General features: G+C 51.0%; 2 protein-coding genes across 5 annotated transcripts; one reads left to right on the forward strand and one right to left on the reverse strand.

The window, feature by feature from the left end:
* Nucleotides 1-394: 394 nt before the first annotated feature.
* Nucleotides 395-6,185, forward strand: MTX1 (metaxin 1). 2 transcript variants are annotated; one of them, XM_054712287.1, is made up of 8 exons: nucleotides 395-670; nucleotides 2,186-2,255; nucleotides 2,414-2,493; nucleotides 4,501-4,593; nucleotides 4,772-4,954; nucleotides 5,081-5,157; nucleotides 5,593-5,747; nucleotides 5,848-6,185. In XM_054712287.1, exons 1-8 carry the CDS (start codon nucleotides 410-412, stop codon nucleotides 6,060-6,062), a joined length of 1,134 nt encoding a protein of 377 aa, XP_054568262.1. In that variant the 5' UTR covers nucleotides 395-409; the 3' UTR covers nucleotides 6,063-6,185. The 2 variants fall into 2 exon arrangements, with proteins under 2 accessions (XP_054568262.1, XP_027987246.1); XM_028131445.2 differs by lacking the exon at nucleotides 395-670 and adding an exon at nucleotides 849-950.
* Nucleotides 6,175-23,387, reverse strand: GBA1 (glucosylceramidase beta 1). 3 transcript variants are annotated; one of them, XM_054712286.1, is made up of 13 exons: nucleotides 23,230-23,387; nucleotides 16,520-16,579; nucleotides 11,445-11,620; nucleotides 10,995-11,082; nucleotides 10,313-10,504; nucleotides 10,084-10,230; nucleotides 9,689-9,822; nucleotides 9,301-9,473; nucleotides 8,889-9,126; nucleotides 7,877-8,101; nucleotides 7,360-7,523; nucleotides 6,873-6,989; nucleotides 6,175-6,784 (listed from the first exon to the last, which is right to left on the reverse strand). In XM_054712286.1, exons 3-13 carry the CDS (start codon nucleotides 11,469-11,471, stop codon nucleotides 6,679-6,681), a joined length of 1,611 nt encoding a protein of 536 aa, XP_054568261.1. In that variant the 5' UTR covers nucleotides 11,472-11,620; nucleotides 16,520-16,579; nucleotides 23,230-23,387; the 3' UTR covers nucleotides 6,175-6,678. The 3 variants fall into 3 exon arrangements, with proteins under 3 accessions (XP_054568261.1, XP_054568260.1, XP_008153927.2); XM_054712285.1 differs by having other exon boundaries at nucleotides 11,445-11,726; XM_008155705.3 differs by lacking the exon at nucleotides 16,520-16,579 and having other exon boundaries at nucleotides 11,445-11,726.
* Between the last annotated feature and the right edge of the window lie 1,634 nt (nucleotides 23,388-25,021).

A 25,021-nucleotide genomic window follows, 5' to 3' on the forward strand; every position in this document is an offset into this window, starting at 1 on the left:
CAGGGAATGCCCACAGGGCATGAAGGGTGCTGCTTCGACACGGCAAGTGCCCTTTACTGGAGTGACGGTCCCCTGACACGTGCCTGTTCCTCCCTGTTCCCTCATTCCTGGGAAAACCTGGGAGCTTCCAGCAGGAACTGGAGGGGAAATCTAAAAACAGCGGTCAGTGAGGTCGGAGTGAGGAAATCAGGAAAGAGGGAAGGGAGCTCAGAGACAGCGTAGACCAGGGAAAGAGGGGCCAGACTGGGAACACCGAGGGTCCTGGCTGACAGGCCATGACCCGGATGAAGCGAAGGGGCGCCACAGTTCTGTCACCAAGGCAACAGCCCGCGAGCCCCACCTCCCCTCCCCCACCCAGGCCCTAGCTCGGCCTCGTTCCGGCGGCCGCCACCGCCCCTGTTTTGTTTCCATGGCGACAGGCGGCGCGGGGCCGGCTCCAAGCATAACGCGCAGTGGAAAACATGCGCCTCGGGGGATCCCCCCCGCAGCCCCGGCTCAGGGCCGAGGCCTGAGGGGCCCTAGAGCCGTCCAGGTCACGTGGAGATCTGCGAGATTCCCCCCCCCAGGGCCGGCCCAGGCGCTCGAGACCCCTTTCTCCCGGGCCTGCCACTCCTTCGGGGGCTCGGGGATCCCCTCCGCCGAGGCTTCCCGACTCTCCGAGGGGCGCCAGGTCGGGAGCCCTTCCCCCAACTTTGGGAGCCGCCTTCCCCAGAGGCCCTCAGCTCCGCCCCCGCCGCCCGGGCCACGGGAAGCCGCACCTCCCGCGGAGCCTCCCTCAGCCCTCGGCCTCCAGCGACCCGAGCGGCGGCGGCGGCGGCGGCGGGGGGCGGGCCGAAGCGCGGGGGGAGGTGCTTCCGGGACAGAGGGCGGGCAAGATGGCGGCGCCCATGGAGCTGTTCTGCTGGTCGGGGGGCTGGGGGCTGCCTTCAGTGGACCTGGACAGCCTGGCGGTACTGGTGAGGGGTGGTGCTGGCGCCCTGGAGGACTAGGGAGGGGGCCCTAACTAGCCGATCACCCGAATTTTGCCAGGGCTCCTCATCACGAGCGAAGTGGGAGAAACTGAGGCAATCGAAGGGCGTGCCGGTCCGGTATGGGCTCAGTGCCCTGTGCCTGAGCAGCCTGGGTTTTGTGTAGCCATAAAGAGAGGCCTGGCCGAGGGCTCAGGAAATGGGTTTTAGTCCTCGCTCATCCACCTGCCGGCTGTGTGACCTTGGGGCGATCACTTCCCTCTGGGCGGTTTCTTCATAGCCATCCTGACTGAAGCTGAGCAGTCTCCGGGTTCTCAGGCTCGGCATTCCTACCTTCTCAGCCTCTCCTCTTCCTCCCTTTCCTCCTCCTCCTCCTCCCCCTCCTCACCAAACAGCACTGATTGCGCTTATTGTTTATTGAACGAAAAGGCCCACAGCCAGGCTCTGTAGAAAGAGCTTTGGAGTCAGACTAGTTCATTTCACTCATTCACTCCTTCATTTAATAAGCATGTATGAGGCCTCTTCCGAGTACCAAACATTGGCATGCAAAATAAATAAGACTTGGTCCCCCGCCTTGGGGTTGTTTGTAGAAAGGCAGACATGTCAGCAAATAAGTGTAATAAAATGTTCAGGTGCTAAGGTATAAGTAAGAACAGGCCACAGAGGTTGCCTAAAAGGGGCATGGTCGGCCCTAGCCGGTTTGGCTCAGTAGTTAGAGCGTGGACCTGCGGACTGAAGGGTCTCGGGTTCAGTTGGGGAGGCAACCAGTCGATGTCTCGCTCCCATCGATGTTTCTCTCTCTCTCCCCCTCCCTTCCACTCTCTCTAAAAATTAATGGGGGGAAATATCCTTGGATGAGAATTAACAACAAAAAAGTGCATGGTCAGTTTTTCCAAGAAAAGGGATATACTAGTTAGAACACACTTCTGAGGATACATGTTCCCCGGGTAGATTGTAGGAGAGGAGATGAAAGGATTTTCCTAGCTGACTGGTAATCATGGATATGATATATCCATCATCTCTGAGCCCCGTTGCCCATTGTGAAGTAATGTCCTCCTGTGTGTGTGTGTGTGTGTGTGTGTGTGTGTGTGCATGTGTGTGTGAAGTACTAAACATAGATCATAGCATAAAAGGTATTCAATACATGTTTTCTCTTCTTGATTCCCCTGTGGGGGCCATGTCCCTGGCCTCTCTGCCTTCTGCTTCCTTCCCTGCAGACCTATGCCAGATTTACTGGTGCCCCACTCAAGGTGCACAAGATCACCAACCCCTGGCGGAGCCCTTCAGGTACCCAGTGTCCCTGGGCGGAGAGGGGGGGGGGGGGGGAGGGTTGGTGAGGAAGGGTGTGTCCAAGGGGAGAAGCAGGAGACAGACAGGAATGTGGTCCAAATACGGATGGATGGGCAGCTAAAGGTCTGGTGGGCGTACTTCTTTCTCACTGTCAGGAACTCTGCCTGCCCTTCGGACCAGTCACGGAGAGGTCATCTCAGCACCACACAAGATCATCACCCACCTTCGAAAAGAGGTAGGCGGCTGGGCGAGGGGAACTGCTAGTGAGAAACGTTCAGTCAATTCAGTGCAACACGCATTTATTGAGCCCCAGGTATATGCCAGGCTAGATGCAGGGGACCCAGAGCTTCAAGGAACAGTGTGATTGGGGGTCGGGGCGGGGAGGGGGGGACACAGTGTTGGTATGAGGCAGTAAGTAGGCCAGAGATTACGCTGGGGCACTTTGGGGGCATCTGGAGGCACAGTGCCCTCTGCCTGCTGGGCGGAGAGAGAGATGAACAGGCTGATGACACAAGGACGGGAAAGGAGACTGGAAGAGAGCAGCTGGCTCAGGTGAGACCCTCGAAAGTGAGACCAGAGAGGGACTTCCAAGGGCCATCGCCGTTTTTCAGGGAGTAGGTCAGGCGGGATATGGGACTCAGGATGGACAAGGGTTAGAGCCAGGGCGGGAAGCTGGAAGAGTATTACAAGAATGGGGAGGCCCAAGCTATGTTCCTCACGCTCTCCTGGACCAAGGGACCTGTGGCAAGTCGCTTAATGTGTCAGGGCCCTAAGCTCCTTATTTGTTTTTTTATCTTTATTGTTGAAAGGATTACATATGTCCCCTTTTTCTCCCATTGACCCCCTATAGCCTGCCCTGCCCCAGGCCTCCACCACCCTATTGTCTGTGTCCATGGGTTATGCACATATACATACATGTTCTTTGGTTAATCTCTTCCCACCCACCTCCGCCTTCCCTCTGAGACTCGACAGTCTGTTCCATGCTAAGCTCCTTATTTGTAAAACCAGGGGGCAAAGCCAGGATGCTTTCCAAGGGTTCTTTTAGTTGTCATGGTCTGATTAAAAAAGGGAGCACACGCCCTAGCCCGTTTGGCTCAGTGGATAGAGCGTCGGCCTATGGACTGAAAGGTCCCAGGTTCAATTCCAGTCAAGGGCACATGCCCGGGTTGTGGGCTCTTTCCCGGGTTGTGGGCTCATTCCCCAGTGGTGGGCATGCAGGAGGCAGCCGATCAGTGATTCTCTCATCATTGATGTTTCTCTCTCTCCCCCTCTCCCTTCCTCTCTGAAATCAATAAAAATATATTTAAAAAAGGCGGTGGGGGGAGGAATACAGAAGTGGGACCCTCTTCTCCATTTCTACTTTCCCAAATACTAAGGAGCTGGGGAATTAGTGGAGGCTTGAGAAGCATGTAGAGAGGAGATCCAGATAAAAGCCAAAGTTCCTGGCAGGGACTGGGCCACAGCCATGTTGCCTTATGTGTGAGCACACCTTTTCCAGCTCTCAGAGTTTTCTCATAATAGCCACATTGAGAGAAAGAGATCAGTACCCCCATTCCACAGGGAAGAAAGTGAGGCTCAGAGAGATTGAAGGATCATGCTCAAAAGGTTATTCGGGGACAGAGTTTACTCAAAATGTGGAGGGGGTTGCTAAGCAACAGACACTGGAGCCTAGGAAGATGAGGCAGCCTGAGACCTGGGGGTACGGTTGGAATGTGTGTGTGGTGGTGGCGGCGCCTGGGCCATGGAATGAAATAGAGGAAATAGCCAAGAGCTGGGCATTGAGAGAAGCAGCCAGGGGGCCCTGGGCCCATGGGCCCAGGAGCATGAGGATGGCGTTCCCTAGTTCCTGAGGCATGGATGGAGGCCCAGCCTGCCTCTGAGCTCACTCTGTTAGCTTTGCGGTGCCTGGACTGGAGAAGTTACTGTTAGAGAGTTGCTGTCAGCAGGCATGTTGCCACCTTTCCGTGGAAACGCTGGGAGCTGCTCCTGGTTTGCGGCTGGGCCTTCTTTCCTTCCCCAATGGGCACGAGATCTTGACGGCCAGCGGGCTCCAAGGCCCAGGCTGTCCGCCAACAGTAACAGGCTCCTGGCTGGGCCCAGGCCACGGGGCCTCAGCAGGAAAAACTCCTTGCTCTCCCTCGGCTACCCTCAGAGGCCAGTGAGGGTGGTACCAGACAGGATGCTCCTGAGAAGCGCCCTGCAGTCCCCCAGCACCAACTCATGGTAGGCCTTTCCTCCACAGAAGTACAACGCTGATTATGATCTGTCTGCCCGGCAAGGGGCAGACACCTTAGCCTTCATGTCTCTGCTGGAGGAGAAGCTGCTCCCCGTGCTGGTGAGTGTGCCCAGACCTCCCAGGGTGTATGGCCAGCGGGGGAGGGGCCAGGGACACACACCCAAACCCCTCAACCCCACCCCTCCAGCCTTGGAGCAGCATGGGGATCGGAGCCCACCCTGAGTCAGGCAGGTGCACTGGCTCAGACCCACCTCGTCCTTCCTATGTACCCATCCAGATCCATACTTTTTGGATAGACGCCAAGAACTATGTGGAGGTGACTCGGAAGTGGTATGCGGAGGCTATGCCCTTTCCCCTCAACTTCTTCCTGCCTGGCCGCATGCAGCGGCAGCACATAGAGCGGCTCCAGCTGCTGTGTGGGGAGCATAGGCCTGAGAACGAGGAAGAACTGGAGAAGGAGGTACCTCTGGGAGAGGGTGCTGTTGTGTGAGAGAAGCCCCCAGGGTAATGGCCAGGCGTGGGACTGCCTAGGAGGGGAGGTGGAGCAGTGCCCGCAGCCTCAAGCCTCCCTGTGTCCTCCCTGCAGCTGTACCAAGAGGCTCGGGAATGCCTGACCCTCCTCTCTCAGCGCCTGGGCTCTCAGAAATTCTTCTTTGGAGATGCGTGAGTCTGACTCCGGGGGAGTAAGAGGTGGCTTGGAAGAAGATGCGGGTTTTGATGTCGCTGCAGGGGCTTGGGTGGGCTCAGCTTTGGACGAAAGGTCCTCGGGACAGACACTGGGTCTGGTGACAGTGGGGCTTGGAGTTGCCTCAGTGGTACAGGAGGGTGGGAGGGCCGCCAGGCACAGGCGGAGCCTGCAGGGCTGTGGGGCACTCAATGTGCCCTTTATGCAGCCCTGGGCTAGAGTCCCATTCGGGGCCAGGCTGGCGCCACCTAGGGGCCGTCGCCACACGAGACCCAGAAAGGTGCGTCCTCTCCTGCCCTAGTGGTCCCTGCTGTCCAGAGCCACCTCCCAGGGCAAACTCTTCCTCTGACTCCATCTCTACCCCCTCTGCCAAAGCCGTCCTCCTCCCTCACACCCCCCTCTCTCTGCTCCAGCCCTGCCTCCCTGGACGCCTTTGTCTTTAGCTACCTGGCCCTGCTGCTGCAGGTAAAGCTGCCCAGTGGGAAACTGCAGGCCCACCTTCGGGGCCTGCATAACCTCTGTGCCTACTGCACCCACATCCTCAGCCTCTACTTCCCCTGGGATGGAGGTAAGGGGCAGATGGATGCGGGGTGGTTGCTGGCCCTGGGGAGAGTGGGCAGGGATCCAGGAACGAGCCTCCCTGCCCACCTTCCTTCCTTATCCCTCAGCTGAGGTGCCACCTCCGCGCCAGACACCAGTGGGCCCAGAGACGGAGGAGGAGCCGTACCGGCGCCGGACCCAGATCCTGTCCGTGTTGGCGGGGCTGGCAGCCATGGTGGGCTATGCCTTGCTCAGTGGCATTGTCTCTATCCAGCGGGCAACACCTGCCCGGACCCCGGGCACTGGGGCCCTGGGCATGGCTGAGGAAGATGAGGAGGAGTGATTTGTTCTCATGCTCCCAGGACTGATTTTTCTACTCTCATGCATTCCAGAGGTCCCTGTGTCTCCCCGTTGTCGGTACAGCCAGAAATGGGGTGTCCCCTGAAAATAAACCTGCTCACACTTACTGGGATCGGACATTCTGTCCTGTAAGGGCCGTCTGGGTCCTTGCCTTCACTGGTGCTTGGCCCTGATGCTGACATTGCTCCCGCAAGGACCCAGTTCTGCAGCTCCAGGAAAGACAGACAGTCCTCAGTTCTGGGCCCAGCCTTCCTAGTCGCTTCCTTTTCTTGCCCTCCCTCCCCCCATCTTGTGTTTGTACAGACAGTGAGCTCACCCTGGGCCTGGGCCCAGTTTCCACCGGCAACCAGCACAGAGAACACACTCACACGAGCTTGTGGGGGGAGCACTGGGGCTTCCCAATCCTTTCCTGAGGAGCCTCCAGCCCCTGGCACCAGCTCGAGGGGAGAGTGAGTTACCCAAACCACTGCTCCTGGGCTTACGTCACTTACACTCACCCAGGCCCTTGCTGTACCCTGTTAGCCACAGACAGCATGTGAGCTGACTCGGTCCCTTTAATGCCCATGTGGAGCCCAAGCCTCTGCTTGGGTATCTGCTCATCACTGGCGACGCCACAAGTAGGTGTGAATGGAGTAGGCCGGTGAGACGGTCTCCAGGAAGCCCAGAGCAGGGTCCTTGATGGTGAGAGGCACATCCTTAGAGGAGCTGCGGAGGGAGGAGGAGAGCTGAGGTCTGATCCTGCCAAACCCCCGTCTGCCCTCAGCCCCGTGCCGGGCCCCGCTGCCGCTCTCACCGGTTTAGCACCACCACCACTGCAGAGCCGTCGGGACGCGTCAGTGCCACTGTTTCCAAGTCGGTCTTCTCACTAGCCACCAGCCCCACTCTCTGCGAGCCCTCAGGAATGAACTTGCTGAAGTGGGAACAGGCAGCGTCAGGGACCCCCGCCCAGCCCCTCTGGCCCTGAGGGTAGCTCCCAGCAACTCGTAACCCAAGGATTCACCCCCCACATCCCTTGCTAAGGCTCTGCCCCAATTCTCCGGGTCTTGAGCCATGCTGCTGGCATGCCCTCCTTCCTGCCTCCCAGCTCCAGCATCGGCAGCTGGGGTGCCTGTGTCTGATGCTGGCAAGTCACTTCCTGCCCAGATGGTGCAAGAGGGACAGGTGTGCCTCTCCCCAGGTTCCCACCCTAAACACCTTCCTGCTCCTCATGTGGGGTGATGTAAGCCAGGACAGGAAATACGAGGCCTGGTGTGGAGTGGGGGTGCCTGCCCGCCACTCACCTGAAGTGGCCAAGGTGGTAGAACATGGGCTGTTTGTAAAACGTGTCCTTGGCGATGTCCACGATGATGGGACTGTCCACAAAGTTGCGCACCCAATTGGGTCCCCCTTCAGGGTTCAGGGCGAGGTTCCAGTCAGTCCAGCCAACCACATGGTAGAGGAGGTTCTAGGGCAGGAACAGGGCGGAGACAAAGGCTCGACACGGTCCCCAGATGATGTAGTTAGTGCGGTAGGTGGGCTCTGTGCCTCAGCCCTGTGGGAGGTGAGCTCTATGGCCTTGACATCTAAGGAGAGAGCCTGAGGATGACTTCACAAGAGAAGCTCTAACTGCTCAAGGCCCAAGCATTTGGAAGAAGGGTGATGGGATGTACAGATCTGAAGGGGATCATGATATCCCAAAATGTGCCCCCAAGAGCAAGCCAGCTGGGGAAAAGCTGGAGCGGAGGGCCGATCATCAGCCTCGGTGAGAGGAGGAAGGGGCCGGGGGGCTGCTGTGTGAAAAGGGAGTCGGCGGCTCACCGTGATGATGCTGTGGCTGTACTGCATCCCGCGATCCCAGGAGCCCAGCCGCACACTCTGCTCCCAGAACTTGGAGCCCACACAGGCCTCCGAGGCAAAGAGCATGGTGTCAGGGAACAGGCGGTGTGTCTCCCCCAGGGTGGCTTTTGCTGGAGCCAGAAAGTCCAGGTACCAATGAACAGCGATGCCGTGAACATACTTAGCTGCCTCTGGGTCTGCCAGCACCTGGACAGGGAAGGGGAGGAATGCTGGGGAAAGGGAGCCATGAACCTGGCCCTGCCTGTTCGGAGGGTTCTGGGAGACACTAGGGACCAGAGAAATGGGCCGTGGGATGAACACACTAGAGGGGGTTGCAGTAACAACCATGGGGTCCTGGGGACCCAAAGGGGGGCACTACCACCCCAGCACTCCAGGGGTATACCACCTGGGCACCTGGCTCCAGCCCAGGGTGCTCTAAGAATCAAAAGTTGGGACAGGCCCGGCTAGCATGGCTCAGTGGTTAAGCGTCAACCTATGAACCAGGAGGTCACGGTTCTATTCCCGGTCAGGGCACATGCCCGGGTTGCGGACTCAATCCCCAGTGTGGGGCGTGCAGGAGGCAGCCAAGCAGTGATTCTCTCTCACCATTGATGTTTCTATCTGTCTCTTCCTCTCTGGAATCAGTAAAAATATCTTTAAAAAAAAAGAGTTGGGCTGAAACCGGTTTGGCTCAGTGGATAGAGCGTCGGCCTGTGGACTGAAGGGTCCCGGGTTCGATTCCGGTCAGGGTCAAGTACCTTGGTTGCGGGCACATCCCCGGTGTGGGGTGTGCAGGAGGCGGCTGGTCGATGTTTCTCTCTCATCGATGTTTCTGGCTTTCTATCCCTCTCTCTTCCTCTCCGTAAGAAATCAATAAAATATATTTAAAAAAAAAAAAGAGTTGGGGCAGGGAAGGCACTCTATTTGAGAGCTAGTCACTTAGATCCTGGATTTGAGGGTCCCTGGGGTACCCAATGGAGGTCCTGAGCCTTACCACCTGGGCCCAGTGGGGCAACAGCAAGCGCTGGTCATCCAGCATGAGCAGGCGGACACCTCGGTGAGTACTGTTGGCCAGGGTGGGGCCCAGGTCACGGGCAATGAAGTCTCGCTGGTGTTCAGGGGTGAAGCCCAGGCACTGGAAGGGGTACCCGCTGAAGAGCCCTGCAGAAGGCTCGTTTTCCGCTGTCACTGCCCAGAACTGTAACTTGTGCTCCGCATAGGCATCCAGGAACCTGGCAGAGGAAGGGTATGTGTGACTGTGACCAAGAGCCTGAGGACCAGGAGGCTGATGAGGTGGGGAAAACGGGGGGCCCAAGTCAGAAAGGCCCAGAAGACAGGAAGGTGAGGTGAAGAGAGTCATATGTAGGTGAAACCAGGCTGGGACATAGCCCAGGCTGCTCCCTTACTTGACAAAGTATCTGGCCCAAGTCTGGTGGTAGAGGTCCCCCGGCTGACCCTTGAGTGACCCCCTCCCATTCACTGCCCCGTTGGTCTTGAGCCAAGTGGGTGATGTCCAAGGACTGGCGAAGAGCGAGACAGGGCGCTGGGACATCTCTAGGGCTTGGTGGATCAGGGGTATCTAGGAACAAAGGTAGTGAGGAGAGAGACAACCAGCGTTAGAACAGACTGGCCCAACCAGTGCATCAGGCCTGGCCATTAGCCCCCGCCCTCCCACCCCCAGGACCAAACAGAGAGAATAGGGGCCAGGTTTTCTGTCTCTATACTTCTTAGCCTGAAGCTTTTCAGATCCCGGGCATCAGTGCTACCAGGGCCTGAGGAAGCCAGAGTGCCCACCTTGAGCTTGACATCTTCCTCTGGGAGGCTGAAGTTGTGCAACTGGAAGTCATCAGGGGTGTCGGCATAGGTATAGATGCGGATGGAGAAGTCACAACTGGCCATGGGTACCCGAATGATGTTGTATTCGATTCCTGCAGTAAAAGACCAAGATCTGGGGGTCTGAGTCAACAGGAGAATGCAGGGCCTGGCCCATCACTTGCCAGTCCTAAAGCAGGTCTGGGCTCCTGGGGGAGGGCCTGTGGAGCCTGAGAATCCCCAAGCTCGCGGGGGAAGACGGGTAGGACAACCTTGTTTATTGGGGCATTAAGAGAAGGCCCAAATATGGATGGAAGTCAGGGTCAAAGGAAATGTCAAGGTCAGTTGCACTGTCATCTTGCCCCCCTCCTCCTCACCTTCTTCAGAGAAGTATGATTTGAGTAGCAAATTCCGGGCAGGGGGTGACAGGGCAAGGATATTGAGAGCAGCAGCATCCGTCATGGCCCCTCCAAATCCCTTTATTTTCTGGAACTTCTGCTCCGGCTGCAGGGTCAGTAACAGCCCTGAGAACACATGCAGGGAATCAAGGGTGTCAGTGCACAGGGAGAAACCCCAGGAGGACCCCCAGCCTGGCGTAGGGGTTACCTGTGCCTGTCTGGTTGGCCTGGATGGTCCCCAGACTCAGCTCCATTCGGCGCCCGCTGCGTGTGCTCTCACAGCGGGTGAAGGTGCCAGGGGCAGGCAGGGTCAGGGGATCCAGAGAGTCACAGTACGTGGCATTGCAGACACAGACCACCGAGCTGTAGCCAAAGTTTTTGGGGTTGCAGGGGCGGGCACCTGGGAGGGAGAGAGAGGCAAGGGCTGAAGGATGAAGCTGGGAGAAGCCACACTGTTCCGGAGAGACTGAACACGGGTTCCTAAAATCCTCTCGCACCCTGGCCGGCATGGCTCAACAGTTAGAGCATCGGCCCCTGCATGGAAGGGTCTCAGGTTCTACTCCTGGTCAAGGGCACACACCTGGGTTACGGGTTCGATCCCTGACCAAGTTGGGATGCGAGAGGAAGGCAACCCATCGATGTGTTTCACACGGATGTTTCTCTTCCTCCCTCCCTCTCTCTCCCTTCCACTCTCTTAAAAAAATTTAAATTAAATTAAAAAAATAAAAATCAATGGAAAAAATAATCCTTGGGTGAGGATTAAAATCCCCTTGCTGTACCTCCACCCAAAAGTATTTGTTGAGCATCTACTGAAGTCCACCACCAGTTTGCCAGAAAATTACCAAAGAAGAGAGTGTCGGGGCTACCTCCCTCCTCCTTGATTTACTCACCTGATGCCCAAGAAACTGCCTGAAGTAGAAGCAATCCCGTGAGTCCGGCAGCCATGATGCCTACCCTGCCCAGGGCCTTGGGACATTCCTGAGAACAGAATGAGGAGTGGCTGGAAGGCAAGCCCCTCTTCACCCCTCAACTACTCTCCTGGGCAGTGCTCAGCTCCCCATGGGCACCCTCAGACTAGTCTCCCACCTCTGAGAGGGATGGAATGGGCCCTCTGCTGGTGCCAGCCCTCCCTCCAAGCCCTCTGCTAGTGAGTCTCTGCCCGCCCCGACCAGGACCCTCCTCCTCCCCTCTTTCCACCCATCTCTCCCTCGTCCTGTCCCTCCATGGAGATGCCATGATGGCCTGAGTTCGAGGAGAGTCTGTCATTCATTGAATTCCTGAACCTGACAGCCAGGATTCCAGAAGCAGACAAGATCAATTGGGAGCCCTGGCCCACTCACCTCTCGGGAAGGACTGGCACGCTCCATCGCCGGGTGAGAAGACTGCGGGCTTCACGGCCTCGGAGGGGACAGGAAGTCCACTAGATAAAAGTGGAGCTGCAGGTACTTGGTTACAGACCCGGGCTTAGCCTTGGGGATTAATTCCGGCATCATGGAGTGGATGGGTCATGTGATGACTACGGGGAGAGTCACATGACACCGGAAGTGAGGCAACTTCAACCATACTTGTGAAGGGCGGCCGGTTTCCTCCAGGTTGTTGGTGATGACACACCCCTTGACGTTCTAGAAGGCATGTGTGGATGACAGCTTAGGGAAGAATCTAAACCAAAGGTCTGCGAGGATTGGGCAGAGGCTCCAGAATCCCAGAGGATGGGAACCATAGTAGTCACATTGCTTTTCTTGAGAAAAAATGTTAAAGGGATACCAATAAAGTTGATACTAAGGAAAGAGGTCCACTGTGCAAGACGGTGTGGCCAAGATACGGAGAGACGGTGAAGGCAGCCTTTGTCCCGTAGAGGCTGGGAAGCAGGGAGCCAGACACTCACACAGACAGTTACACTGAAGACAAACCAGGAACAAGGGACACTCCATGGTGAGGAGTTATCCTGGAAGGCTTCCCGGAGGAGGAAGGGCAGGGATCATTAACCAGAGAGGAGCAGGGAGGGTGGGCTCTGGGCAGAGGAACGGCATGACTGAAGGGAGGGAGTCCTCCACACGGCGCCTGGTTGCATCAGCAGGTACGGGTTGTATGATCGGCTTTTCCTTTCTCACAGGACAGGGAGGTTGTGTAACGTAGTCCAGAAACTGGAAAGTGCTGTACAAGCTATATCCTTAGTGGACATGAGAAGGGGGTTGTCTGTGATGCTGCAACCGCATCGCACCTGGACCTCAGTGATTTAGGTCAGGTCATACGCACACAATCATGACCTGCCAGACGCCAGCCTCCGAGCCTCTTTCCTAACTGAAGTGGAGGCCACCGCACCGTCTCTCAGGGCCATCACTGGAATCAGTGGAATAAGCCTGTGCCTCGCGCACAGGAGATGCTCGCTAAGCGCTTGTTTGCTGTGTCTTTTTAAAATGATCTCAGGGAAGTCTTTCCAGACACACCAGGCAAAACGGGTCTTTTCTTGTCCTGGGTCCTATAGCACTTCAGTCTAGTTTCAGTGAGACCAGCTGGGTGTGAAACTTGGCTCCACCGTTTACTGGCTGTTTGATCTTCAATACATGACATGAGCCTCTGTTTCTCATCCATAAAAGGGGAGTGACAGCTCCTACCTCATAAAAGTGTTGTGAGGTTTCAGTACCTAATGCATGTGTACAGTACGCTGCTGGGCACCAAGTATTGTAATAAGTTAAGTCCTTGGAGGGGTCAGTAAGGGAATGTCTTACTCCTTCCTTTACTGACTCAGAATGGGTACCTGCCAAATGGCTGAACCAAAATGAACCATCATCATGATGTCAATAGTTGCCCCATCCAGACTTCCTGTTTTTCCAGGAAATGTGTGTAGGGCTCATTCTTGGGAAGAAGACAGGTGATACCTGCACCTTTCTTCCCTCTAGTTCATTCATTCCACAAATATTGGTCACACATACTATATTTGCCCCTGTCTGCTCCCGTTTCACTCTGTAGTAACAGTGTTTATGAGGCTTTTATTTCTTCTTTTTAGCCTTCAGTTTTAAAATCTTCCAGAATTGATACCACCTTATTTTTTTTCTTAATTTTATTCATTGATTTTGTGTGTGTGTGTGTGTGTGTGTGAGAGAGAGAGAGAGAGAGAGAGAGAGAGAGAGAGAAATCGATGTGGGAGCAACAAGAGACACAAGACATGACACACTGGTTGGTTGGTTGCCTCCCAAACGTGCCCCAGTCGGGGCCAGGATTTGAACCTGCAACCTAGGTCCCTGCCCTTGACTGGAAATCAAACCTGAGACCCTTCGGGTGCAAAGGCTGATGCACTAAGCCTTGAGCCACACTGGCCAGGGCTTCCCTTGGACTTTTATATTTTATTTTCTAAATAAAATTGGTTACAATAAGGGCTAATGTTTACTGAGTACTTATTCTTTGGTACGTTGTGTGCATTAGACCTTTACCTCACTCACTTCATTCTTGCAAGACAGATATTATTATTTTTCCCATTTTAAAGGTAAGAAACCTAAAACTCTAAAAGGTCATTAAATTGCCCAAAATCCCTTAGTTACCCAGTGACAGAAACTGGATTCATATCCAGAGTCCTATGGCACACATCACACATTTCAAGAGTGCCTCTGGTATGCCAAATGCTATGCTAGGTGCTGGTCATTTTCGAAAGCTGTTGGTCTGCAGTGTTTGCTTTGTATTGTTTTAAAATCGTCCTTGCCCTAACCGGTTTAGCTCAGTGGATAGAGCATCGGCCTGCGAACTGAAGGGTCCCAGGTTCGATTCTGGTAAAGGGCACATACCTTGGTTGTGGGCACATCCCCAGTAGGGGGTGTGCAGGAGACAGCTGATCGATGTTTCTCTCTCATCGATGTTTCCAACTCTCTATCCCTCTCCCTTCCTCTCTGTAAAAAATCAATAAAATATATTTAAAAAATAAAAATAAATAAAATCATCCTTTATTTTTTAAAATACATTTTTATTGATTTCAGAGAGAAAGGAGAGGGAGAGATAGAAACACCAATGATGAGAGAGAATCATTGATTGGCCGCCTCCTGCACACCCCCCCACTGGGGATCGAACCCGCAACCCGGGCATGTGCCCTTGACCAGAATCGAACCCAGGACCCTTCAGGTTGCAGGCCAACGCTCCATCCACTGAGCCAAACCAGCTAGGGCTGTCCCTTATTTTTACAGAGGATTCTACCTGTCCAAGATGAAGACCAAATTGGCTTCTGACTGGCTCCGTGTTCTCCAAAGGCATCAGTCAAGGGATACCACTTCAATAACGAAACAAAATCCAGAACTCCCAAGTTGGTCAGGAATGATTGATTTCAGCTGGGCAGGGGCAACTCTGCCTCTGTCTCAGCTCCACTCTCCCCTTCCTGGAGATCTCAGCCCAACAGCCCAAGCACCCCCTTTTCATAAGTATTTTCTAATATACTCTTTTCTATCTTGAAATAAACATATCAAGCCCTAACCGGTTTGGCTCAGTGGCTAGAACGTCGGCCTGTGGACTGAAAGGTCCCAGGTTCGATTCCGGTCAAGGGCATGTACCTTGGTTGCGGGCACATCCCCGGTAGGGGGTGTGCAGGAGGCAGCTGAATCGGTGTCTCTCTCATCGATGTTTCTAACTCTATCCCTCTCCCTTGCTCTCTGTAAAAAAATCAATAAAAAAAACAACCGCCGGAGCCGGTTTGGCTCAGTGGATAGAGGTCGGTCTGCGGACTGGATGGTCCCAGGTTCGATTCTCAAGGGCATGTACATTGGTTGCGGGTACATCCCCCGGTGTGGGGTGTGCAGGAGGCAGCTGGTCGATGTCTCTCTCTCATCGATGTTTCTAACTAAATCCCTCTCCCTTCCTCTCTGTAAAAAAATCAATAAAAAAAACACCTAAAAAAACCAACATATCAATAATATGACTTAACCTACCCTACACACATAATTTAAAAGAATCAATATAATTGCCTTAATTGGAATATAAAGGAAAAATATTGGGACTTTTAAAAATATGTTTTTCTTTATTTCAGAGAGAGGAAGGGAGAGGGAGAAAGAGATAGAAACATCTGAGAGATAAGCTGCCTCCTGCACACCCCTTACTGGGGATCGAGCCCGAAACCTGGGCATGTACCCTAATGAGGAACTGAACTGTTGAACTCCTGGTGCATGGGATGATGCTCAACCAACTGAGCATCCAGCCAGATGGGACTATTTTTTATAATATGTTTCAATAAGTAAATGCTTTCACTTTTACCTTGGAGACATACTATAGTCAGATCTTGCACTAATCTAAATAAAATAGAACTTAATAGAAGCAAAACTAGTCCGTGAATTAATAATTTTGATATGTAATTTTTGCTGTAAGTCATTTTCATGATATGAAATTATCAGTGTGCTGCAAAAACATAAAATATATGACAAATACCGTGGCCAGTACTTCAGTTGGTTTAGAGCCGTGGTCGGCAAACTGCGGCTTGCGAGCCACATGCGGCTCGCGAGCCACATGCGGCTCTTTGGCCCCTTGAGTGTGGCTCTTCCACAAAATACCATGGCCTGGGCGAGTCTATTTTGAAGAAGTGGCGTTAGAAGAAGTTTAAGTTTAAAAAATTTGGTTCTCAAAAGAAATTTCAATCGTTGTACTGTTGATATTTGGCTCTGTTGACTAATGAGTTTGCCGACCACTGGTTTAGAGCATCGTCCCAATACACTAAGGTTGAGGGTATTATCCCTGGTCAGGGCACATACAGGAAGCAACCAATGAATGCATGAATAAATGGAACAACAAATCGATGTTTCTCTCTCTCTCTCTCCCTTTTTCTCTCTCTGCCTAAAATCAATAAATAGAAATTGAATAAAAAATATATGACAAATAGAAATGCTTAAAAGTCAGTCTTTGTGAATAAGATTTAGTGCATTCCACATTTCCACAAACTTAATACTTGATTCTAAGCCTTGGCAAATTTAATAAGGAAAAGAATAGTGTTTTTAACAGATGATGCTGAGACAACTGGATATCCACATGCAAAAAGATAAACTTAGAATCTTACCTTACTCCATGATAAAAAATTAAAGCAAAATAGATCATACACCTACGTGTGAGAGCTAAAACTATAAACTCCTGGAAGAAAGCATAGAAATAAATTTTTGTGGCTTTGGATAGGCACTAGTTTCTTTTTTCATTTTTTAAAGCAATCATAAACATTTATTATCTCACACAGTTTTTGTAGGTCAGGAATTCAGGAGTGGCAATTCAGATGTAGCTGGACAGTGCAGATTTGAGATTTCTCGTGAGAATTTAGCCAAGATGTTGGCCAGGGCTGAAGTCATCACCAGGAACATGGACTGGGGCTCTGCTCCCAAGTGGAGCCACTAACTAACACAGGTGGAGAACTGGGGCTGGCTGTGGCAGGAGGCCTCAGCTCCTCCCCATGTGGACTTACCCATAAGGCTGCTTGAGTGTCCTCGCAACATGACAACTGGACTCCTCCAGAGTAACTGATCTAAGAGAGAGAGAGAGAGGCAGAAACCACAATGTCCTCGCCTCAGGAGCCACATCATCATTTCTATTGATTATGCAGGTCTGCCCCATACATGTGGTGGGGGGACTAAACAAACGTGGGAACACTTAGGAGGTGGGGATCACTTCGGGCCAGCTAGAAGGCAATCTACCACAGTCACCCTCTGGCCCTCAATAAGTCATGTCCCTCCCACATGTAAATAATCTTACTGTCTCCCAACATTCCACAAAAGTCTCATCTTATTGTAGAGAAAGTCCAGAATCGCATAGGCCATACTGCTTTCTTTTTAAAATTTTTTTTATTTATTGATTTGAGAGAGAGAGAGAGAGGAAGAGAGTGAGAGAAACATTGATTGTCACTCCACTTATTTATGCACTCATTGGTTGATTCTTGTGTGTGCTCTGACAGTGGATCGAACCCATAACTCTGGGGTATCGGAATGACACTCTAACCATCTGAGCTACCCAGCCAGGGCCAGCAATGGTTTCTTACATATGATTCCAAAACACAAGTGACATAAGAAAAGAAGATAAGTTGGACTTCATCAAAACAAAAAGTGTTTGTGCTTCAAAGGATGCCATCAAAAAAAGTGAAAAGACAACCCCCAGAATGGGAGAAAATATTTGCAAATCATACCTCTGATAAGGGCCTGGTATCCAAAATATATAAAGAACTCTTATAACCCCATATAAAAAGATAACCCAATTAAAAATGGGCAGGTGATTTGATAGACATTTTTTCAAAGACAATACACAAATGTCAACAAGCACATGAAAAGACGCTCCACAACATTAGTCATTAAGGAAATGCAAACCAAAACCACTAAGAGATGCCACTTCATATGCACTAGGATGGCGATAATTAAAAAATGGACACTAACAAGTGTGAACAGGGATGTGGAGAAATGGGAACACTCAGATGTTGCTGGTGGAAATGTAAAATGGTGCAGCCACTATGAAAAACAGCTGGGGAGTTCCTCAAAATGTTAAACAGAGGTACCATATGACACAGCAATTCCACTTCTAGGTATCTACATAAAAGAAATGAAAAGATGTCCACACAACGACTTGCTTGTGGATGTAACAGCATTATTCCTGGAAACAACCTAAATGTTCATCAGCTGGTGAATAAACACAGTGTGGTATGTCCATACAATGGAATACTATTCAGCAACAAACAGGGATAACATACTGATACATGCTAGGACTTGAGTAAACCTCAAAAATATTATGCTAAATGAAAGAAGCCAGACACAGAAGATCACATATTGTATGATTCTATTAATATGAAATTTTAGAATAGGTGAAGCTATAGAGACAGAAAATAGATTAGTAGTTGCCTGGAGCTGTGGTGGGAATAGAGATTAGCTGTTGCACAACTCAGTAAATTTACTAAAAATGATTGAACTGTACACTTAAAAGGAGAGACTTTTATAGTATATAAATTATACCTCAATTAAGCTATCAAAATTTTATTATATATTTGCAGTTAGTTCATTGCTTCTTCAGGAACTGTACTACTGCACAGAAATTCTTTTCAACTAAAAACATTACATAGTTGAAATTATTTTATTTAAGCTTCCTTCTCTACAATTTTCTACGTTATTATATAAGAAAGTCCTGCTGATTTGTTTTTTATTTTATATTTGCATATGTTGTTGAGTGGAAATTTCCAAAGTCAAGTAGAATGAGAGAACTCTTCTTTGTGAATGTAGTGTGTCTACCTTTCCGGTCCTCCATCCATGTAATCCTCCAAGTGCCTCCAGGGTCTCCACTAAAGACACAAGTTTCCAAAATGTCCCCTAGGGGGCGACTGAGAACCACTCCCCTAGGGAGTCACCTCCAACACCTAGGCCTCGCGGCAGTGGCCACTAGGGGTGTGTTAGGTGGCACATATGTATTCCTAGGTCCCGTTGCACACTTTGAAAAGACGTAGCTAAACACCAAGGGAGGACAACTGGGAAAGAGAAGCAAAAGCAGAAGTACAAAAATAGTTCGGCTGACTCAGCAGCAGAGTTCTGGTCCCACTTCTGCTAGCCCTCTGCAGGGCTGTCGGCTCGGCTCAGAGAGCAAACTCCTGCCCTGGAGACTGGCAAGTATTACGTCACAGGCTCCTTGCTCTTTAGGCCTCAGTCCAAGTCCCCAGGGAGGTCGCCCCCTCCCAGTCCCACTGTTACATCCACGGTCAAGTCAAAGAGAGACACTTTCTCATTCCACACACAGCAGAGAGTAGGTGCTCAAGGAATACCAGATGAAAGAATGAATACACCTTATCAATCAACCTAGAACCTGTCCTTTCAGCTCTGGTTTCTGACCTGAAGATATGACACTCCTCCTTATTACTGACACCAAAAAGGACTTCTTTCTCCAGCGAGAATAGACCCCTTCTGTCCCTTACGAGAGTGTGGCTTCATCCTTGAATTCATCTGATTCAACAACTCTTTTAACTTTATTGAGATATAATTGAAATGTAATATTGTGTAAGTTTATTTGTGATAATACTGTGATAATTTGATACATGTATATACTACTAAATAATGACCACTATAAAGTTAGTTTGATTAACCAACTCTTACTAGCCACAGCATTCACTGAAAAGCCCAGTGCAAATGGAAAGTACTTGTACCTCATGGGCCATTCTATATTTTTACTCAAGATAACAGACAATCTTTCATTAGTGCTTATTACATGCATTAGCCTGACAACTCCCTGTTACAGATGAGAAGACTGAGACTTAGAGAAACTGAGTAAGTGGCAGAGCCAAGCCTAAGTTCAGATCTGTCCTACTCTGAAGCCCTAGCAGCTTAGTCATCACGTCCTACAGCCTCCCAGATATTTCAGTAAGCGTGTTTTTAGTCTTCCTTACGGTTATAAACCTGCAGAGCACATTGCATGGTTTCTATTTCTTTTTTTAAAAATTTTTTTTTTCCAAATATATTTTTATCGATTTCAGAGAGAAAGGGAGAGGGAGAGAGAGAAACATCAATGATGAGAGAGAATCAATGATCAGCAGCCTCCTGCACACCCGCTACTGGGAATCAAGCCAGAAACCAGGACATGGGCCCTGACCAAGAATTGAACTGTGACCTCCTGAGCCACACCAGCCGGGCTCATGGTTTCTATTCTCTGAAACCTCAGAACTCTTCACTCAGAGGTAAGCACAGACTCAGGGCTCACTGTGACTGAATGAAGGAATAGGTTAAGTTACCACCCACACCCTGCTAATTCAAGGCCCTGCTTGCTTGTCAAGTGTTTCAGAGTGTGGTTTGAACTTCAGGAAGAATGAGGCTAACTCTGAACATAATTATTAGAGTTAAAGTAAGACCAAATCAGGGGGACTTGGTTGAGGCTATAGAAGTATGGATTTCAATACTGAACACCTGGAACCTGCTGGCACAATCCTTACTTTTCTGACCCTCCCACGTAGGACTATAATGAGGCCTGCAGACAAGAATAATATCCGTGGCCCGGCCGGCGTGGCTCAGCGGTTGAGCATCAACCTATGAACCGGGAGGTCAAAGGTTTGATTCCCGGTCAGGGCACATGCCTGGGCTGCAACTTGGCAGCCAATCAATGATTCTCTCTCAACTTTTATGTTTCTATCTCTCTCTCCCTTTCCCTTCCTCTCTGAAATCAATTTTTTAAAAATATATATTTTATTGATTTTTTTTTTTACAGAGAGGAAGGGAGAGGGATAGAGCGTTAGAAACATCGATGAGATAGAAACATCCATCAGCTGCCTCCTGCACACTCCCTACTGGGGATGTGCCTGCAACCAAGGTACATGCCCTTGACCGGAATCGAACCTGGGACCCTTCAGTCCGCAGGCCAATGCTCTAGCCACTGAGCCAAACCGGTCAGGGCTGAAATCAATTTTTTTTAAAAAAAGAATAATGTCTGTGAAGGTACATCTTGTGAACTGTTATAGATATAGATGCCAGGAAGTATTATTGCTATTGTTATTCAGCCTTTATTTCTTCCCTCCAGGTAGTTGACTGAGTTATCTGTCTAAGACCTCCACCTCCTACCTTGCTTCCTCTAACTGCCACCGTTTCTCTCGTCCCCTTAAGGCCGGGGTGGGGAACATCAGGCCTACAGGCTGTATAAGGCCCGTGAAATCATTTGATCCCTGCCAAGGCATGAGGGGTGAGTTAATGAAATGTTTGGCCAAATACAGCAGGCTACCTTTTAATTTAATCATTTTGTATGGCCCTCGAATGATGTTATAAACATCCAGATGGCTCTTGGCAGAAAAAAGGTTCCCACCCCTGCCTTAAGGAGAGGCCACCTGAGCAGGTGCTTTAGCATGGACACGAGTGACGACACAGGATTTAAATCCTTGCTCGTTACTCACCGGATCTGCGGTTTTGGGAGGTTACTTGACTCTTTCCAGCTGAAGTTTCCTCATCTCCAAAGCTCCTGCCTTGACCCCTCCCTTCTGGAAGTAATCTCCTTTGTTCCCGTGACTCCACATCTTGCTGGTTGGAAGTCCTCCCACTTTTCTGACGGCTGCTCCTCCTCGGCGGGTTTCACCTTTCTGTCTGCGGGTGTTCCTCAGGCTTTTGTCCTAGGCCTTTCCTTACACGTCATCTTTCCAAAGAGTCACCCATGGCTTTGAGTACCTTCTAGTTGCCTTTGGTGTCAAAAAACCCACCTCCAATCCCAACCTTCCTCCTGGGGTTGACTCTGTGACCTGACTCTGACCTCAGCTCTTTCCTCTGGGTGCCTCACAGACACCTCACAGGCCCATCATGAGGTCACCTCCCCCGGCCAAACCTGTTCTTCCCGTGCTCTTTCCCCAGACAGGGAACCCCTTCCCCCAGGACCTGGGGCTCTTTTTTTTTTTTTACTTGACAAACTTATTTTATTTTAACCTTACATCCTCTCCTTGTACCTTTCTCCACATTATTTCTCTCCTAGACTACAGAAACATCTCTCTCTTCGTCTTGTAACCACCACTTTTCTCCTCCAACCCATTCTCTAAGAACTGGATGGCCTAACTAAAATATAAGTTCCGAAGTTACCGCTCTCCCTCCTCAAATCCTTTAATGGCACCACACTACCTTTAAGAGGGCTTACAGGATCTTTGTCCCACCCTCTTTTCTCACCTCTCCAACCCCATTTCCCCTGATAGGCTGCGTTCCATATTGCCTCTATTGTCCTCCCTGCCGTAGTACTTTCTTCTCTTCTCTTGAAGAAAATGAATAATTCTTTTTCTTTTTTAATCATTAAGGCCTCAGCCTTCATATCCCTGCCATCAGTACCATTTTCCTGATACCCCCTGACTGGGTTAGGCACCCTTGCTAAGTGCTCCCCAATTCACACATCCAACAAGAAATAATTGGGCATCTACTATATGCCAGGCACTGTTCTAAATCCTGGGGATACAATAAATAAGATGATAAAGTTCCTGTCTTAGTGGCTGATAGGTAAAAAAAAAAAAAGAGAGAGAGAGAGATAATTTCACATGGTCATGAGAACTATGAAGGAAAATAAAGGGGTAGGGAGTGCTGGATAGAGCCAGTGATGGGGATAATTATAAGAAGTGAGTTTAGAAAGGAAAGTTTGGAGCCAAACTCTGTAGGCCTTGGTGGCCATAATAAGGAGTCTGAATTTTGTTCTAAGATGGAAATTCACTGGAGAGTTTAGTGCAGGGAAGTGATAGGATCAGATTTATATTTTCATTTTGGCTGCTGTGTAGAAATTCGATGGTAGCGGGGGAGGATGCCAAGACAGGGAGACTAGCTGCCAATTACAGCCTGCCATGGACTTGTCCCTCGTTCTACATCCATTGTACCTCAGAGTCCTTGAAAAGGCTCTTCTTCAGTATATATCACCCTTCACCTCCATGCAGCCTAGTGAATGCCTATTCATCTTTCAGAACTCACCTGAGATGTCGTTTTCTCCAAAAATTCTCTCCCTCCACACACAGCCCTCGTGGAACACAAGTTGATAGCCCTTACATCTCCTTTGTAGCCCTTACCCCAATTAACTGTACAGTGGCTTAATGTCAGTTAGAGTGTCCAGTGGCTGCTAACTCCTTGGCCGGCTGATCCGTCAGTGGGTAAGCCCAGTAGGACATGGATGGGTCTGTCCACGCCCCCTTCCTAGGCCCATGGCCATACCCTAATGTGTAGCATAGCGCCGGGCACTAGTCCGGTGCTCAGTAAATGTTTGTGGAACGACTGAAGAACAGATTAACAGATAAATTACACAGACCTTATACCCACTCCACCCCTCAAAAAACAAGGTGGGCCCTAGCTGGTTTGGCTCAGTAGATAGAGCGTCAGCCTGAAGGGTCCCAGGTTGGAGTCTGGTCAAGGGCACATGCCTAGGTGGCGGGCTTGATCCCCAGTAGGGGACGTGCAGGAGGCAGCCAATCAGTGATTCTCTCTCAACACTGATGTTTCTCTCTCTCTTTCCCTCTCCCTTCCTCTCTGAAATCAATAAAGATATATATTTTTTAAATGTTTAAAAAAACACAGGGTGGAGAGAGGAGAATCTGAAGATTTATCCTCTCTTCTTCATTAGGAAAGTACGACCAACCCTACAAATAGCAATGATTAAAAAGTGAAGTGCAAGAGCCGGGAGGGAGAGTTAAGATCCAAATGGTGCCACACCCATGACGCCTACCGTGGGCGAAGTAAAGGAGCAGCCCCAACCGCGGGGGGTGAAGGAAAACCCCACCGCAGCCAGCACAGCGGGGCGGGCGGGGCTGGAGGAGCGGGCTCCGCAGCGTCCGCGTCCCAGCGAGGATGCGCGCCACCAAGCGCCGCCGCCGCCGGACGCTCGGGGTCCGTGGGGCGGGGCCCTGGGGAGGCGGGGCTTAGCTCAGGAAGGTGTACCTCTAATGGCCAGAAGGCGGGACGCAGGCCCTTTCCGCACGCCTATTGGTCCTCCGAGGGACAAGCGGCTCTCCCTGACCAGTGGCAACCCAGATGGGGCGCAAGCGTATTTGGGGGTCTACGGGAAAGGGAGCGGGATTCACGAAGCGCGCATGCGCCTCGGCCTACACGAGCCGGCCCCCCACTGTAAAGTAAGGGGGTGTGGTGGGGAAAGGACATTGAATTCCCTCAGTGACTCCAGGCCAAACAAGATTCTTGAGCTTCCTCCTCCAGGAGCCTCAGGATAGCAACCATCCGGTGCCCAGAAACTGCCCCGTTGGGAATCCCAATCTCCCTTCTTTTGTTGTCCTGGCCGCACCCCAGCCCTCCCCGAGGCGGGGTTGTTATGATGGTGAATTATTCAAGAAGTCTTGCAGCCTGACGCCATCTGTGGACAGTCCCCCTTCCTCCTCCCTTCCTTCCCAGGAGGGCAGGCACCGCGGCTATCCCCAAAATCATAGGCTCCCAAAGCTGCTTTAAAGGCCCCACTCTGCCACTCAAGTAACGAGCTTGTTGAGGACCTACTAAGTGTGAGGCCCAGTGCAATGCGCAAGTCCCTGCTCTCCAGAGCTTACACTTTATGGGACAACAGACAAAAACAAGACCATTTTAGACAGTGATAAGCGCTCAAAACAACATGACAGTGTGATCAAATGCCTGGATGTTGCTCAGTGAGAAGGTGAATTAGGCTTAAGTGAAGGCAACAGCCACAGGGCCCAGCGTTTAATGCTTGGGAAAAAGCAGGTGAAGAGGCCCTGTGCAAAGCAGACCAGGTTTTACCTGTCTATAGCCTGGGAAGAAGTTTGGAGATTATTCTAAATACAATGGGAAGACATCAGATTTGGGTGGAATCTTGATGTGACAGGATTTCTTATTTTGCTGAGTGGAGGATGGAGTGTTAGGAAGAAAGGAGATGATAAATCAATTCCGATGCTGGCAGAAACTGGGGACTTGAGCTGGGTAGCTGCTGAGACATGGATGAGTTCAGAATAGGACTGGGTGTGATGGATGAGGGAAAAGAAGAAATCAGGTTGAGTCCCAAGCTTCTGGAATATGCAACGGGGTGGTGGTGCCACTTGTTGAGATGGAACAGTGCAGGCGGGCAGGTGCTAGAGGTGGGAATCGGGCGTTCGGTTGTGGCCATGCTGAGGCTGGGACACCCACTGACATCCAAGCAGAGATGTCCGGTTGGAGGTTTGAGCCCATGGAGAGGGCGAGGTGGGAGTTATCCATGAACATACAGATGGTGTTTAAGCTATAGGTCTTGGAAGAGCCCTCTACCAACAGTTAAAGTAGAAAAGGGCTGAGGGGAGAGCCCTGGGGCCTTCCTGTTAATCAGCCCAGCAGAGGTGTAAACGCTTCAAAGGATACCAGAGGGTCAAGTAGGAGGAAAAAATAGGAAAACATGGTATCTTCAAAGACAAGAAAGGGAAAAAGCCAAGAAGAAAGATGCTGATTTTCTGGGTAAACGCCTGTTAGAGTTTGAGCTGCAGGCGGAGAAATGGCCACTTTTTTGGTTGCTGAAAACTTGATCAAGAGCC

Source organism: Eptesicus fuscus, chromosome 22 (assembly GCF_027574615.1).
Source record: "Eptesicus fuscus isolate TK198812 chromosome 22, DD_ASM_mEF_20220401, whole genome shotgun sequence".
Lineage (NCBI taxonomy): Eukaryota > Metazoa > Chordata > Mammalia > Chiroptera > Vespertilionidae > Eptesicus > Eptesicus fuscus.

What these genes read in the sequence shown, in the direction of transcription:
- MTX1 (XM_054712287.1), top strand. Translation starts at nt 410, where the DNA reads ATGGCGACAGGCGGCGCGGGGCCGGCTCCAAGCATAACGCGCAGTGGA. An exon ending in GACTCTCCGAGGGGCGCCAG is followed by an intron (nt 671 to 2,185) that starts GTCGGGAGCCCT and finishes CCTTCCCTGCAG; the next exon opens with ACCTATGCCAGATTTACTGG. An exon ending in AGGAAGAACTGGAGAAGGAG is followed by an intron (nt 4,955 to 5,080) that starts GTACCTCTGGGA and finishes TCCTCCCTGCAG; the next exon opens with CTGTACCAAGAGGCTCGGGA.
- GBA1 (XM_008155705.3), bottom strand. Translation starts at nt 11,471, where the DNA reads ATGGAGCGTGCCAGTCCTTCCCGAGAG. An exon ending in ATCATACTTCTCTGAAGAAG is followed by an intron (nt 9,823 to 10,083) that starts GTGAGGAGGAGG and finishes CTTTTACTGCAG; the next exon opens with GAATCGAATACAACATCATT. An exon ending in ACAGCCACAGCATCATCACG is followed by an intron (nt 7,524 to 7,876) that starts GTGAGCCGCCGA and finishes TTCCTGCCCTAG; the next exon opens with AACCTCCTCTACCATGTGGT.